Raw genomic sequence first — 16,115 nt, forward strand, 5'->3', positions numbered from 1 at the left:
AATTAGAAGTTGCTCTTGTGATTCTCAAGCAAAGCACATTCACACGGTCAATTTAATTCACCACTGGCTCAAAAGTTATGTACAATAAGCTGTACTGAAAGCAGAATCCAACCTTGCGCCCCTGATGTGATTAACATTTATAAAAATCTAAATTAGAACAGACATCTTAGATTGAGAATCGCAGGCAGCTGTTACATTGATGGCCACTAGAGGGCGCTCGTGCTTAATGACATCCGTTTTCACCCGAAGGGGTTAAAACAAGACGGCAGCGAATCGGCTTCTCCCACGTGACTTCCTTCATGTGTTTCGTTTCCTGATTACTAAACAACAAATGCACCTTAACCGTAGAAAACAAAACAAAACACGGCTTTAAAACGGCGTTGTCTTGTTTTGTTTGTTGCGTGTTTAAAGCTTAGCCGTACGGACCCGTTAGCAGGACGACGACGTTTAGCTCGGTAGTTGTCATGGTAACTCTTGCCTGAATGTATTCCAGCTAGCTAGCAGCCCGAAAGTATCCACTTTTATGAGGGGTTTATCCCTCCGGCGCCGGTCCCAAACATGAGGAGAATATCCAGGAAGAAAGCCCTGACTCTGGTGAAGGAATTGGATGCTTTTCCCAAAGTGCCCGAGAGCTACGTGGAGACAACAGCCAGCGGAGGGACAGGTACTTGCTAGCAAAACACATAAAACCAGCTGCTTCAGCTGCTTTGTTAACGGTCAATCTCTGTCAAACTGTCCCCAGTGTCTCTGGTAGCTTTCTCCCTCATGGCTGTCCTCGCCTTCCTGGAGTTCTTTGTGTACAGAAACACGTGGATGAACTATGAATACGAGGTGGACAAAGACTTCACCAGGTAGAAGCTAAGACAATCCATGTAGCCCATATATCTGCTTTGAGATCGCTCTGTTGATGTGTCCTCCTTTCTGCTGTTCCCCACGCACAGCAAACTCAGGATAAATGTGGACATCACAGTAGCCATGAGGTGCCAGTGTAAGTACATACGCTTATTGTAATCCGTATTTTAATTAAACATGTTGCTTTTATCCGGTTGGTCATGTCGTGCAGTAGTGCTTGGTTTGGTTTTCTACCTCCATCGATTCTTAATGACACCGTTGAATAAACAACGTTGATCAATTTTGATAGTTTTAACCAGTTAAAATGGCATTTCTGAAGCTGGTAATTTCATCTAGATTTGCATATGTTGGAAAACATTTCTTAAATCATAATTTTATCATGACAATAACAAATTCTAATCCGCGATGCCTGAAAACCCTAAAAACGAAATGTGTTAAGTTTTCTCCACTGATTTCCTGAGAGTATTAATAAATATTAATGCATTCAAAAATATGAATATATTAAGGTTCTGTGAGCAGTTTTGTGATTACAAAAATCACACTGGGCCACTTGCTGTTCTGATGAAGCTTATCTGAAAATGCATATGTTGTTGAAGAACAGTATTTGTGTAAAGCAAAGCAATAGTTAGCTAAAAAAAAAAAAATTCTGCACAGAAGTTGAAAATGATTTTATTATTGTCACAGTTATTGTTAGAACAAACACCAAAAAATATTGCGTCCATACCGCCCATTCCTAATTTTTAAAAGTAAAAGTTTTATCCTTTGCTGATAGTGATTTAAAGTAATTTTGTCTTATGTGCTAGTAGTGTTTCAGTTGTCCGCTCATAGTCGACTTTTAGAAGATTAGTGTAATGTGATTCCAATAAATAATTATTATCAATCAGAAATTGATCTAAGATATTTTGGAAATTTGGTCGCACATAATCTATTTTTATTTGTATAGTTAAAAATCAATACTTGTAACAGGAGTGTTACATTTAGGGTAATATGCAAAGTGTTTGTTAATGGAAGTAGTTTCTTTAAGCCTGTGTAAAGAAAACAATGGCAATAATCTATGAACATCAAGTTTGCGCAACAAAAACCTGAAAATTATAACACTGAACTGTATCTGTTAAACTGGTAGCCACTTGCTATAATAATAATAATAATAATAATAATAATAATAATAATAATAATAATAATAATAATAATAATAATAATAATTAATAATAAAACATATTTTTAAAGGTAAAATTTAAGATGTGAATTACTTGTTGATTTTCAGTGTCTTTTGCTGTTTGTGGTGTATAATGCAGACATAGGAGCAGATGTCCTGGATTTGGCAGAGACTATGGTTGCTTCAGATGGTTTAAAATATGAACCAGTAAGTGGGAGATTTTTCTTAATAAAATTTTGTTATAATGTCAAAGCATCACTGTCCTTCTGTGACTATTTGCTGTTGTTTTACATTTCAGGTCAAGTTTGAACTCCCACCTGAGCGAAAACTGTGGCACATGTAAGGTCAATTAAAAAAACTGCATTGTCTGTGTTTTCCATAAAGAATCCAGCATTTAAATGAGTTTCGATAACACTATGTCAGAGTTGCATTTGCAATTAAAACGTTTAGGAGTGCTAAACAATGTTTTCCTTCCCCCCCATTTTCTAAAGAAAAAAACATCTAATAAGGCTTCGTAAATGCAGTAGTTTGGCAGGCTTTACCTTTCATTTGCTAAATCGCATCATGATTTTAACATTTAAACTATCTGAATTTTGGTGTTTGAATTACGAACTGAAAAAAAAAAAAAAAAACAATGGGGCATTTTACTACCATCTTAGTCTCTAGATGGCTTGAAATCCAGGTTAACTGGACCCGTGGTTTCAAAAATGGCCCTAAAATGGCCACAACTTTATTTTGGAGTATATAAAAATAAATAAAGAAGTTTTGAAATCATGACAAATTGTAAAAGTTATATAGATTAAAAAAAAAAAACTTTTATAAGACAGCATTTTGTCTGATACTCTATTCCTTATTTGACAAGTTCAAGAGGTTTTAGATTTTGGAGTAGGGCTGATCTGAATTAGTCCAGATGCCACAGAAGCAGGGAATGACTCTTCACCATACTGCAAAGCATTGTGTTGTTTCATCATTTTACCATTTGCTGCCTCCTTTTTTCCACTCTTCTCTGCTAGGACTCTCCTCCACATCCAGGAGCGTCTCCGAGTGGAGCACTCTTTGCAGAACGTGCTCTTCAAGTCTGCAATGAAAGGACCTTCTCCTGTTCCCAGTCAAAGGTGAACACTTAGGGTGATCTCTTGTGATCAGTGTGAACACACTGATGAACCTGAACATTTTCAGCCTTTTCTTTTGACTTCCCTTCCTCAGTGAGGACACCTCCAGTTCACTCAGTGCCTGCAGGATACACGGGCACCTGTATGTCAACAAAGTGGCGGGGAATTTCCACATCACTATTGGAAAGTATGTACCTATGTCTGTAATTCCTGCCTCTGAACTGTAGATTTGATACAATGCCCTCACTTTTATCCATCGTGCTAACGTAATTTATTCTGTTTCTGATTGCACTTTATGTGGAATTGCACCACAAGCAGATTTTATTTAGTAAACGATCTCAGAGCTCAGAGCCTGGTCATTCCGTTTCCACTCATATTCGAACATTAATATCCAACGTGCACCTGACCACTCACTTTGTGACATAAACTGTTAAAAACTTGTTTTAGGGATAATATATTCTATCATATTCGGTGTTTCTGGTCAATTTGCTCCTTTCTAATGGTGGACCCGGTCATTACCTTTTCATCTAAACCCATTTCCATTTAGTTCCTGGAAACAAACCATCTTTTATCTATGTGCTTAAGCTTAGCATATTGGTTCATTTCTATTGTTTTTAATTGTGTCGATAAATTATGGACAAAATCATAAAAGGTTTAAATATAACATGTCATTTTGTTATATATAAATATTTTATTTTACTTTTGGAAGATTTCATGTTAAGCTAATTTCCGTTAAGTGTGGTTCTATCCCGTTTAGATGAATTTACTTTTTAATGAAAAAATAAAATTATGACCACTGATCAAGCTAAACCATCTCTTAAGACAAGTTTTATTAGACTCACAAAACCACATTTAGTTATAGTTTGCATTTACATTTTTATTAAGAAAAAAAATTGGGTCCAAAGAAGCCTAAACAGCAAATGTATGAAAAGACAAAGGTCCAAAACGAACAATACCGTACTTTTCGGACTATAAGGCGCACCGGATTATAAGGTGCACTAAATATTCTTCCCAGGTGTGTAATATCACTCCGACGTTTCACGTACACACCTCTCTATCCGTCTCTGTGGGGAGGACAGTAGTTGGACGACACTGCCCTGTTTCTAACATAAGGCCAAAATAAACGTAACTTTTATATTGAATTAACTTACTTGGTTTATTTTTGCTAGCGCGTACTCCAGGCGCGGGCAGCCTAAAGGCTCTCACATACTCAGGCATATTGTGCGCACACTGTGAGCTTGGCTGACTTCGCGTTGACCCTCCGAGGATGTTTTACCCTAAATAGTGGAGCGTAATGTTGCCTACATTTCTTGTGGCGAATTCCTACAATTCCATCTGTTTTTTGAGAAAATTTAAAGATTTTAAGTGCACCTTATAGTCCAAAAAATATGGTACCTTAGTCAATAGAAGAGAGTTTTCTGCTACAGACTGACCTCTGAATCTTTGATTTGTCCACAGGTCCATACCGCACCCTAGAGGTCACGCCCATCTAGCTGCACTAGTCAGCCATGACTGTGAGATTATCTTTCTGATTTAGGGAAGGACAGTATCAGATCATGACTGCCATAATAACTTTCTGTTCACCTAACAGGGTTTGTTTTAATTTGTTGCTGTGTTCCAGCTTACAACTTCTCTCACCGGATTGACCACTTATCTTTTGGGGAAGAGATCCCAGGACTGATCAACGCTCTGGATGGCACAGAAAAGATCACTACTGACGGTGCTTATCTGTATTTTTAATAACAGGGTTTTTCAGGAACAAAAGTAAGGCAGGCACCTTTCCCTTATTAAGGATTCGCTGATTACAATTTTGTGGCTACATCCCTCCTTAACACAAATACTATTAAGACTTGCAGGCCGATTAAGCATCCTGAGTGAAACAATTGTAAACCAGAGTAAATAGAAACAAAATTTTAAGAGTTAAGGTGTGTGGTGTGTTTGCAAAATTATAGGAAAAAAAGCTTGTAACAACTGCTACCTGAACTCTAGGCCTCTTTAGATCATCCTCTTGTTCTGGGATCTGCATATGCTTAGTACGCCTTGCAATGAACTGAAATGCCCTGACATATAACGGGAGGTGAAAATTAAACCCCCAATATTACGGCGCTCGGAAGATGGTAATAAACGCAAACTCCTTATGAATTGTAAGGAGTGATATGGGTTTGCAGAACGAGTTTGACGTTCCAGAAATCAAAAACAGCAGCTGCTTAGTCCTTGGAGCTACACAGATTGGAGACTTGTCAGCCCAAAGTATGTGAGAAATGTGGGAATCAGCAGATTCCGTCGCAGATAGTAATGTGAACTTAATGCATGTGCTCGTATGAATCCCCTGAAAGAGCTCGGCGCCGGGGAAATCTGTCTCAGGAGAAGGCTGCAAGTTGGAAGCCATGTCCATTTGGTTCAATCCTCACTGCACTATGAGCAGGAAGCACACGTGTCTGTAATGGGGGGGTGCATGGTTCTGTATTAATTGCAGAACAATGGTGTGAAAGGGACTTTCTGAAATTTCTAAAAGGCCGTTTCCAAGGCCAGCATGTTTAATAAAAAACAGGCTGATAAACTAGAGCAACAACGCTGTAATTTGTTCAACCTTCCTGTTATCTGCTGAACGTCTCTTTCAGGCTAAATAAACCAAAGATGTAGATCAACACGTCTTCTTCACTCAGTAGCTGCCTCCCCACCGGAGAGCGTTGTCTAAGTTCGACCCAGTGGGGTGTTTTCACTAATTAGATTTTTGCAATTCCAACCAAGCTGGTCACTAGTCAAGCTAAACATTGGCTGATTTTTGTCAACAATCGATTTCTCTGTGCATCTCTAGTTTGCAGTTGCAAGGATTTGCCATTTCCATTTGTTATTTTTCTGGATCAGTCACTTCTGAGTGGCTCCCAAATACAGGAGGGTCAGACATTGACAAGTTAAACTCTGTAAACCAAACCACCTCCTGCCTTTAACCAAAATCATCTCGGTGCTCCCTCTGGTTGATTTTTGACTCTAAAATCAAAATCTTGACTGTTTGATTTGTTCCCAAATTATTGTCACTGTAACTGCATTGAATTGCAGCTGTTGTACAGTTGTTGCATTGCGTTCAATGAGAATCAGAAAAAGTATCCTTTTCACCATCTTGCATCTGCTCTGTGCTCCTGCTGTGGACACAAAATTGGCGCATACGTTTTCATCTTTAATAACGCTCTGACATGCTTTCTTTCTCACATTCATTAATAAATGATTGTTTCTTTGTCTCTAGCAAACCACATGTTTCAGTACTTCATCACCATTGTACCCACCAAGCTAAACACCTACAAGGTGTCTGCAGAAACCCACCAGTACTCGGTCACCGAGCGGGTACGTTTACATGTTGTATTTTAGTGACGCCTGCGGTCGATTGCTGCTGGGCATAATTTCGTCTCATCCTGTTTTCCTGCAGGAGCGAGTTATAGACCACGCAGCAGGCAGCCACGGAGTCTCTGGGATCTTCATGAAGTACGACATCAGCTCACTGATGGTCAAAGTCACAGAGCAGCACATGCCTCTCTGGCAGTTCCTCGTCAGACTCTGTGGCATCATTGGAGGCATATTTTCCACGACAGGTAGACGGAAGTAGTAGTAGAGTTTTCTGAGCTCTTGTTTTAATGTAGAATCATGCTACAACAATTACTACTGTGGTTTTATGACCCCCTTAGAAAGAGCTGCGCTTTTCCTCTGTGTTATGTAGTAATTTTCCTTTTACAAAGGCAGAGCAGCTGAACTATACTAGAGAAGATCTGCAAGTTTACATTTAACCAGAATTGGTTAACATTTGAGTTCATATGGGTTAAATGCCTTTAAAATGATATAGCTCATGATGTCATGCATCAGTTAGAATACGGGTTTTGTTATCGCCTAATGTTGGGTACTTGTTTTTTTGTCTCTAAAATATCTACATCTGTTTAATGCACTCCTTTATCTTTGCTCACATAAACTGTAATTTAGTTCCTAATTCAGCTTAAACATCTTGTCCTGCTTTAGCTGTCAGAAAACAAAACCAGTCTGAAACGTACTAATTAAGACAACTGTTTTGATTGATACCCGAATGAAGATGGAGCCCCTCTTAATATAATCCTGATGCATGATCTGCTCAGGGTTTCCTCTTGGACTTTTTTAAGGTGCATATTTTTTCCTACTCTTGTGACACATGCTGTAGGAAGCTTTTGCCGAGACAAAAAAGTGATCAAACGTGTTTGGAACTACAAATTAGCCTTTATGGAATGATTTATGAATTTTATTACATTGCCTGAATCCACACTGCATGAAACCAATTGTACACATCTCATAACTGTCTTTTTGGTACAAAGTTAATGAGGTGAATAAGTTAATGTAAGAATCAAATTCAGGGAATTATTTTAGTGCAACAGCTTCAGAGACAAAAAAAGACTACGGTACTTTAAAAACTCCTCTCTGCTCTCTTTGCTCTGACTGCTGCAGGGCTGTCAGGACTAGGCAGCGGCAGCTGTGTTGTGCCTGTGAGACAGCGCTGAGGGAAATAAGATTCAGATCATACTAGCGCTCGCTGCTGTCTCACTAGGGCGTTCTTCAAATTACGTTGTATTTAGCTGGACCGACCAGCCCGGTTTCCTGGCTGGTCGGGAAAAAAAGGGTGCAAACTAGAATGGCAACAACCACAAAACCAATAATTTTTGAAGATGACGACGTCCCAGGAGCTTCATTTGAACATGCTTTAATCAAGAAACGCAGCGCAGAACGGCTTAAATGTAGAGGCCTCAAAATGAGCGGAAAGACTGCAGTATTAGTAGAAAGTTAGGGGAGGCTGTCCTGTCCTCTCACACCGGATCAATGCGAGGAAAAAACCCGCTGAATCTGCGTAGAATTACAGTTAATACTAAGAAAAAATATAGTTGTAGGCCTATGCTTTAAATTATTATGGGGTTTATTGCAGAAAATAGACTTCAAAACATTTTTTTTTCTAAAGTTGCAAAGTCAATCATCCGCTGTAATCAGACACTCAGATCCCATCTCACCTTCACACACACCCATCTGCAGGTGCCGACACACAAACAGGATCACTGTGAGAGAAACATGAAAACAAGCTGAAGCGACCAGTGCATGTATTTAGCTGGTATTTATACACACCGGGAGTTTTCCTGCTCACAAAATATTGGTCCGGGGTGGGCAGATGAGCCCCACTCTCTTGTTACAGAAAGCAACGCCCCGGTGTTTTGTTGTTGCCATGTCAGGACAGATCTGTTCACTATTTGACTCGTACAAGTAAACTATTAAAGCGTTACTGCTCCGTTTGTACGACCCCAAGATGTCCACGGCAAATGCGCGCTGCACTGTTCTAAGTTTAGTAATTTGACGTCTTTTGAGGAATGCCCTATACAGCAGCTCCAGAACGATTAGTGCTTTCACGTAAAGTCGCCATGAACATGGAGTTACTTACTGGAATGGTTGCTAAGTCTCTTTTTGACAGAAAGTTGCTGTAGGGGTCTCAGAGATCCCTAATAAAGCAACAAAGAGGCTAAATGAGCAACACTAGACTGTCTCTTTCCCTCCTGAGAATGTAATCATTTCAATACTGGGACTTAAAGTCTTAACATTTAATATTTTTAAATCTTAAAATCACACATCCTTTTCTTCTTCCTTTGAAGAAAAACTTTCTTTTTTATTTTTCATTTATTTTTCTCCCACTACTCACCATTTTTGGGATTAAATAATTTTAATTGTTGTAATAATCCTATATTTACGGAGTTAAGGTGTCTTTACATGATTATAAAACTATAAGGTCCACGATGCTGGAAAGAAAAGATTTATCGAACACTATATAGCCCACATATTATCTGCTTGTTGTTGAAATAACCACATTTTGGTTATCTGATCCATCACCAGCTCCCTCAGGAGAGATGAGCGGAGATGAGATAAGCAGCAGCTGGTTAAAACATGTTGTCAGGAGCAGCCATGATGCGTGGGCTACCGTGTAAGAAGTGGTACAGTTTGGTTGAGCTAAAATAGTGGAGTCTTTTGCTAGAATAAAAGAAAAAAAAAACCCAACATACATTATTTTTGCCTTGCTTAAGTTACCAAGTAAGTTTATTGTCAAATGTTGTAAAGATAGAAAAATGTAGGTCATTTTTTGTATGGTAATTTATGTAGATCTAAAATATAAATAGTAAATATGGTTTGAAAAGATAATGTTTTATAATTTTCATGGGTAACATTTGGAGAAATGTTTGACTTTTTATTTGTTCCAATAGGTTATTTGATGGTTTTATTAAAGGGAAGTTAAACCACAGTTTTCTGGTATTCTTTGCAATCTGTACATTTTATGCTTGATATCAGTAAATTTGGCTCCTTTTAAACAATCAACATTTTTTTAATTTGGTATTTTAAATGAAAATCTAAAATGTACACTAATTTATTTTTTTTAGTTTAAATAGTGCGTATTATTGGAGTCATAAATAAGTAAATAGTAATCTATAATGTAGATCATACATAACTTGGAAGAATCACGTTTATCCCACACGCTTTTAAAGACAAAACCAAACTCAGCTGTTTTTGTTTTAACAGATGAAACAGGATGTAAAGCTTTTCGAAATAGTTGGAGTTTTTCTCTAGAAAAATACAGGAATGGTGAATTTGATATAATTTAATCTTTCAAGCATGACGAGTTCTGGTGGATTCAATGGTCATATGTGTATATTGGGAATAAACGTGTTTGTATACAGCATTCTTCCATCTTTGATGCCAAAAATCAGGGTTTATTTATTATTCATGGGTTTTGACATTCGTTGTGCTGCATTGAGGCAACAGCCTTCATCGTATAAAGAAACAGCTGAAGTTTTTGACAGCCAGGCTGCTTTGACCTTTATCCGTTTCCTCTCAGGAGCCCCAGAGTTTAAGTTGAATCTCCTCCTCTTACAGGCATGATCCACGGCATGGTGGGATACCTGGTCGATGTGGTGTGCTGCCGTTTCCAAATGGGGATCTACAAACGTATAAATGTAAGACAGAGCTTGTTTTTTTTAAACTCATTCCTGGTAATTAACCCTTTCCTGCCTTTTTTTTAAACGTTTTGTTATTTTCTGCTCTACCTGAAGGCTCCCCTGGACGGTCAAGCAGACGGTCAGATGGTAGCTCCTACAGGAAGTTACTCTGAGCAATGACAGGAAACGCTCCCTCTGAGCCAGGGGCTACAACCAGATGCTGCGTTTACGCTGTTCAAGTTTACAAACTCCAACCTGTTTGTAATTTCCTTAATGGTAGAACATTTTTTTTATTGTCAGTGAAACAGAAATCAGAAAACTAGTCATGCACTTGGAAGAGATTGTAATTCAATTTCCAGGAAGCTGACAGTTTAATAGACAAACCATGTTGGCCCAGTGTTTGTTGAATTTTTAGGCTAATTTAACTTTTTTTTTTTTTTTTTTTTTTTTTACAACTTTACAGCAAATCCTTTACATCTGTTGAAAAAAAAACGTTTCAGATTTATGGATATTTCAGAAAACCTGTATTGGTGTACTGTGCCTTTAAGGGTGAATATTATAGGAAAGGGGTTGTGTTGTGGGAGGATGATGTGTGAATTATAATTACTGACTTTCAAACTGACAACGGTGCTCTCTTGGTTGAAAACTGCATCACTTTTAGTTGCAAGAAATTATTTATTGATAACCTAATAATTTGTGACACAACATTGGTGATTGTGAAGAATTTAAAGTCTGCCTTTTTGCAGGATCTTAAGAGGTTTTTGTCATTTTCTTGGGTCTACCTCCTGAAGTCAGGAGTTAGGGTTAGGGGGTTAGTGTGAAACTGCTTTTTATTATGCCATGTTTTTTATACATGGGTATAAACTTAAGTGAAGGGAAACTTAAAATCCTGTCACATTTATGATGGTTTATGATTCGCGTATTTTGTTTGTATTGTGATAAAGGGTGTAAAATTGAGTTTTAGTTTACTTTTTTTACGACACCATTTTTCTTCTTCAGAGTTTTAAAGTCTCATACCAGAGCTGAAAAACACCAGATGGGAAACTTGCTTAAAATGTAGGTAGGGTATTAGATATTTAACCCCAAATACCACATGTATGAATTAAATTAATTAATAAAGAGGTTGAGGTCTTAAAAAATATGCATTCTATAATACGTTCCTCCAATGTCCGTATAGAGGGATGAAGGTATGATCAACTCGAGTCCTCATCTTTTCAGCTTTAGGAAGATGTTCCGTTCTTTTGGTGGAAAGAAAATCATTATAAACTCTTGGGCAATTTCTAAGTATTAAACTTTAAGCAAGAGTCTCCAAAGAAGTCTGTTTTACACCATGTCAAGAGTTTATTTGACAATATTTCAGAATATCTTTCAGTAAACAAGTTTTCTGTTTTTTAGCAAAATGTAATATATCAGTACTGTCGCATTTCATAAAAATAGTTGTTCACGTCTTTGAAACTACAGTATCAATGATACAGTAAACCATATTTGTAGGAATACAGCTGTACAAGGTGAATATTACACAATTAACACTACACAATTATACTGGATCTCAATGGGGTTGGGGCGGGTATGAACGTGCCATCCTTCTCTGGTTCAATAAGCAGTTTTCCTTCATTTTCATTTTCTTTTTTTTTCGTTTGGTGTACAAACCCAGTCACAGCGGACAGAGGGGGACGGCCTGGATGGAAACAGAGGGCTGGATGACATGTTCTCTGAGCTTTTTCTAAATACATACAGAAAACATTTCTACTGCCTACATGCTCCTCGCTAACACGCACAAAAGAGACCCCCACAGTTCTTCCAGCGTGGAACCATCCAGACCAGGTCTCGCTGTGGATTAACATCAGTCCCGTCGATCCTTGGTGCACAAGCTCTTACCGCTGACCCCAGAGTGCAGGTGGCTTCGCAAAGAGCACGTTTTCCAGCAGTTTGCATGTAGAGTGTGGGCGTGTCATCATGCTGGGTTCAGATTGTTCTCCGGTACTCCAAAGCCCCAGTGGTTCTTTCCTAATAACCTTGCAGAGAGAGGAACAAGTGGCACCCGAATGGAGAACTGCAGGAGAAAACTGACATCCCCTTGAGCATCTCCGTTTAACATCAGCACACCTCAACCTCTGCCAAAGCCAACATTTGGTGATTAAACAAATTTGTTTGTGTTCGTGGGATCGTTTCAAACCTTGACGGCGGCGGCCGGCATCAATAATGAAACCCTGACGTCTCCTTGCAGAACAAAAGTGAAACGGATAAACAATGATCCGCTCTGATGTTAAGCTTGTCTTGATAAACGGCCCTGCGTTACTTCGAGGAGAGGATGTGATGCTACAGGCTACATCTTTCTCCCCATCTAAAACGCTCTGGGGGGGGGGGGGCAATTGCAATAATTGACACGGCTGACTTACAGCTTTAGAGTGCATCCGGATAGACACTGCTTGGCGTTAACGTCTGAAGCAAAAACGGGCTCCACCTCTCAGCAGTGATCACCGAGTTGCCAAAAAGCAAATTGCGGCTCTGCATTAGTTTGAGTAAGGCACTCTGCCTCATCTCGTAACCCTCGGCCTCCTCCTCCTCCACCCCTCTCCCACAGTGATGTGGTACACTTAGCACAGTTAAAAGGCATAGAAATAGGAGACTGGACAAAGTTTTCCTGTTGGGCGTTAAATGAATACACAAAGCTTTATAACTCTGCACAATGACTGCATGGTCAAACGGTGATCAGGTTGAGTACACAACTCAGAGGAGTAGTACAAGTTCTTACTAAGCCAAATGTTCTCAGTCATTTGAAAGTGGTGTATTAAAAAAAAGATCCCATTCATCTTCCGTGTATCCCAAACTCAGCTCCAGAGATGATCTTCCCACTGAGCTCTTCAGAAAGACTGACATGTCTTAAATCCACGCACGCAAACACCGCCTCCCTCTGCGGTCCGGGTTTGGTGACAGTCTTTGATATGTCGATATGGACAAGGCCATGGAAACAGCGTTCCTAAAATACTGTCCCAGGATACTTATCTCTTCGCTTTGTTTTTATTTTTTTTATTTATCCTTATTTTGTACAATGTATCTAACTACAACACTGCCTCAAAAACACCAACAGGCCTGCTTTTGAGTATACCAAATGTACATAATTTTCACATCTTTACATTTACAGTATATATTTGTAGGCATGTAACATATGAATCGAGAGCTCCAGCTTCACTACCGCTATATAACTGAAAAAAGTCTCAATCTTCCGTCTTCACAGGGAGATTGAGAAAAAGCCGATCTCCTGCGCTCAAATACAGCGAGCAAAATAAGTACTGAGCCCATTGATAGTTTTCTCAGTGTGTGCATATATATATATATATATATATATATATATATATATATATATATATATATATATATATATATATATATATATATATATATATATAAACAATATCACATGTCAATAATGACCAAAGTAGACACCACTAATGAAAATAATGTACCATTAATTCATAGATTAGTTTAGTATAATAAGATGAAATGTCACAGGGAATATACAAACCAAATTAGGCACAAAAATGCACCAAAACAGCTTAAATCTGCCAGTATTTAGAAAACCCACGCTCCCCACCAGCGCAAACTAATATCAGCTGGTTTAGTCCTGACTGAACGTCTAGTGAAAGATTTCTATTACCAAGGTATGTGGCACAAAGAGCTCTCTGCAGATCTTCCAAAGGATTATTGTTGGCAAAACACACTTTACAGCATTAGTTACAAGCTGAACTTCTCAATGTTCCAGTCAGGACCATTGGAGCACTAATTCAGAAGTGACAAGAAGATAATTTCATCATCGATCAGACGACCAGGCGCTCCTTTCAAGTTTTCGCAGCGAGGGGTTAAAAAGAATAATCAGAAAGTCCAAGTGTAAAGGAAAACCCAGAGAAAGCTTTAGATCAGCCTGGAATTAACAGAAAAGGTTTGTCCATGAAAACAATGCACTCTATGAAGGTTCGCTGCACAAGACTCCACTGCTGAAAAAAAAAAAAAAAGAAGCATGTCAGGGTTTGTTTACTGTTTGCTACACATCTTCAAGTTGCGCATTTTCCCAAAAATTCCACGGAAAGAGTGAAGTTTGGAGGTGGAAACGCCATGGCGTGGGGCTGGTTTCATCATGTGGTACTGGCAGAAGGGCGATGAAAAATGGATCAGGACATATTTGATAAAAGTTGAAACCAAGGTTGTTTTTCTGCAAGACAATGATCCCAAACCCACATCAAAGGAAAGGTTTTCACTGATTTGTTAGGAACAAATAAGGGTCCTGTAATGGTCCAGTCAGTTATCAGACTTGAATCCAACTGATAATCTGAGGAAAGAACTGAAGAGCCGCTTAGAAGCCTTTGGCATTTGAAGACATTACTTACTCCCTGTGCATTTCACCTTGTTACATAAAATCTAGAGATTTGTGTGTGTTGATTTCATTATATGTGTTGTTACCCACCTCTGGTCTGATTTCATGTCTTAGACTTAGACAACTTCATTGTCATTTTGTATGTACAGAGTGCATACAGAACAAAGTTTTCCCATGTCATTGGGCCCTTTAGAAATATACTTACAGAGAAAAATGGGTTCAGTACTTATTTCCCCCCCTTGTATACCTGCAGCTGAGCAGGTAAAGGTGTGAAGCTCTGCACTTTTAAATGAGACTTGATCGGTACATCAGCGCTCACGTGTGAGCGTCCTCCATCAGGTTTCTTAAAAGTTTCTCCAGTCCTTAAGGTAGTGGGTGTAATAATCTTCTTGTATGAATAAAAATACATGTAAAAACAGACTTCATACGCAGGCGGAGAGGAAATCAGGACAGTGAGGTTGAAGGAAGATGCTTTCCTGGTGATGGGAACTGAATGCGGAGCCAAACAGTGTGAGGATCCATTCTACCTGCTCACCGTGGAGGTCCAGGACCTCAGGGTGCCAGGCAGCTTGTCGGGCCCGGGGATGTTCCAGGGCCCCGGGGAGGCAGCTGCGCTCCTCGCTGGAGGACCTTCGATGGTTTTAGAAGGGCAGCAAACCCCACTGTGGCCGCTGGCCTTCTCGTCTTCTCTGGGGAACAGGTTCCTGGACATCAGCCTTTCCTGGAGGCTGACAGGACCATCTCCTCCTCCCAAAGATGCTCCATTCAGATTCACTGTCACATACGGGTCCCAGGGAGAAACGGTGCCCGCTGCGTGTGTTTGCCGGCCCTTCCTCTCACAGCAGGGCGAGCAGCTCTCCTTCTGCCTCTCTCTCCTCTCGACAGACCTTCCAACAACAGCTTTGTGAGACAAACCCCGAGGCGGCTTTTCTCCAGGTGCACGGTTCACCTCCACGGACCCCTGAAGGGTTCCCTGCCCCATGTTGACACACTTCTGCTCAGTGGACCTGCCACCTTTTGCCCTTCTAATGGAGCCGTGGTCTGTCAGCGGCGCCTTGTCTGCCATGCACACTTTGGCCTCTAGATGGAGCCGATGAGGGGAGTCCGGGGATGAAGCTGGATGGGAGGGAAGTAATGGATTCAGATGGGTGTCCAGGGTCACTTCCTGCAGGGCAGAGTGGGCTGTAGAAAGGGAATCCCAGGGGCTGACACAGTCTGTCGCAGAGAGAAAAATAACATTTAGAGGACCGGGATGAGAGAACAGCACAACCGTCATGCACATGCATACAGAGGGAGAACGTGAGAGTTGTATGCTCATACTTCACACGTTTGTGTTGTGTGAAATATTTTGCTGCCCTCAGCATGATGCAGTTTCATCTCTAGCAACTCTTCAAACAACATTGCACATAGATGCATAAAGTTCTGGCTGAAGGTTTACATCCGTTCATCACGGATAGGCATTAGCATCATATTAATCCTGGGATGTTGAGATATTTGCATCATTCTTTTTTTTTTTTCTGGCTTGAATGGTTAAACAACACAAAACTACAAATTGGAAGCAAATCGGATCACGAGTTCAGATTTATTGTGAATTTTTTCATCTCCACACAGGGTAAAAATTATACATACCCCCACTCGTATTGGGT

General features: G+C 39.7%; 2 protein-coding genes across 15 annotated transcripts in view; one reads left to right on the forward strand and one right to left on the reverse strand.

Annotated features, from left to right (window-relative positions):
• The first annotated feature begins 263 nt into the window (after positions 1–263).
• On the forward strand, positions 264–11,054 carry LOC105935590 (endoplasmic reticulum-Golgi intermediate compartment protein 2). Its single transcript, XM_012876090.3, has 13 exons — positions 264–664; positions 743–851; positions 942–988; positions 2,148–2,215; positions 2,307–2,347; positions 3,022–3,123; positions 3,215–3,307; positions 4,579–4,634; positions 4,742–4,840; positions 6,365–6,462; positions 6,545–6,707; positions 10,036–10,115; positions 10,212–11,054. Exons 1-13 carry the CDS (start codon positions 559–561, stop codon positions 10,275–10,277), a joined length of 1,128 nt encoding a protein of 375 aa, XP_012731544.2. The 5' UTR covers positions 264–558; the 3' UTR covers positions 10,278–11,054.
• Positions 11,055–13,498: 2,444 nt separating this feature from the next.
• The window catches only part of LOC105935574 (membrane-associated guanylate kinase, WW and PDZ domain-containing protein 2), a 156,255-nt gene continuing 153,638 nt past the window's right edge, over positions 13,499–16,115 (reverse strand). For 5 of the 14 annotated variants that reach the window (XM_012876054.3, XM_012876059.3, XM_012876057.3 and 2 more), the window contains one exon: positions 13,499–15,684. In XM_012876054.3, coding sequence (XP_012731508.2) covers positions 14,993–15,684 — 692 coding nt within the window. In that variant the 3' untranslated portion in view covers positions 13,499–14,992. The remainder of the gene's footprint in view (positions 15,685–16,115) is intronic. The other 9 variants (XM_012876062.3, XM_012876060.3, XM_012876058.3 and 6 more) reach the window with 3 other exon arrangements.

Source organism: Fundulus heteroclitus, chromosome 2 (assembly GCF_011125445.2).
Source record: "Fundulus heteroclitus isolate FHET01 chromosome 2, MU-UCD_Fhet_4.1, whole genome shotgun sequence".
Classification (NCBI taxonomy): Eukaryota; Metazoa; Chordata; class Actinopteri; order Cyprinodontiformes; family Fundulidae; genus Fundulus; species Fundulus heteroclitus.

Excerpts from the sequence above, each read along its gene's own strand:
- LOC105935590 (XM_012876090.3), top strand. The coding sequence starts at position 559 with ATGAGGAGAATATCCAGGAAGAAAGCCCTGACTCTGGTGAAGGAATTG. Across the intron at positions 3,124-3,214 it reads TCTCCTGTTCCCAGTCAAAG|TGAGGACACCTCCAGTTCAC; the intron begins GTGAACACTTAG and ends TCCCTTCCTCAG. Across the intron at positions 6,708-10,035 it reads AGGCATATTTTCCACGACAG|GCATGATCCACGGCATGGTG; the intron begins GTAGACGGAAGT and ends CTCCTCTTACAG.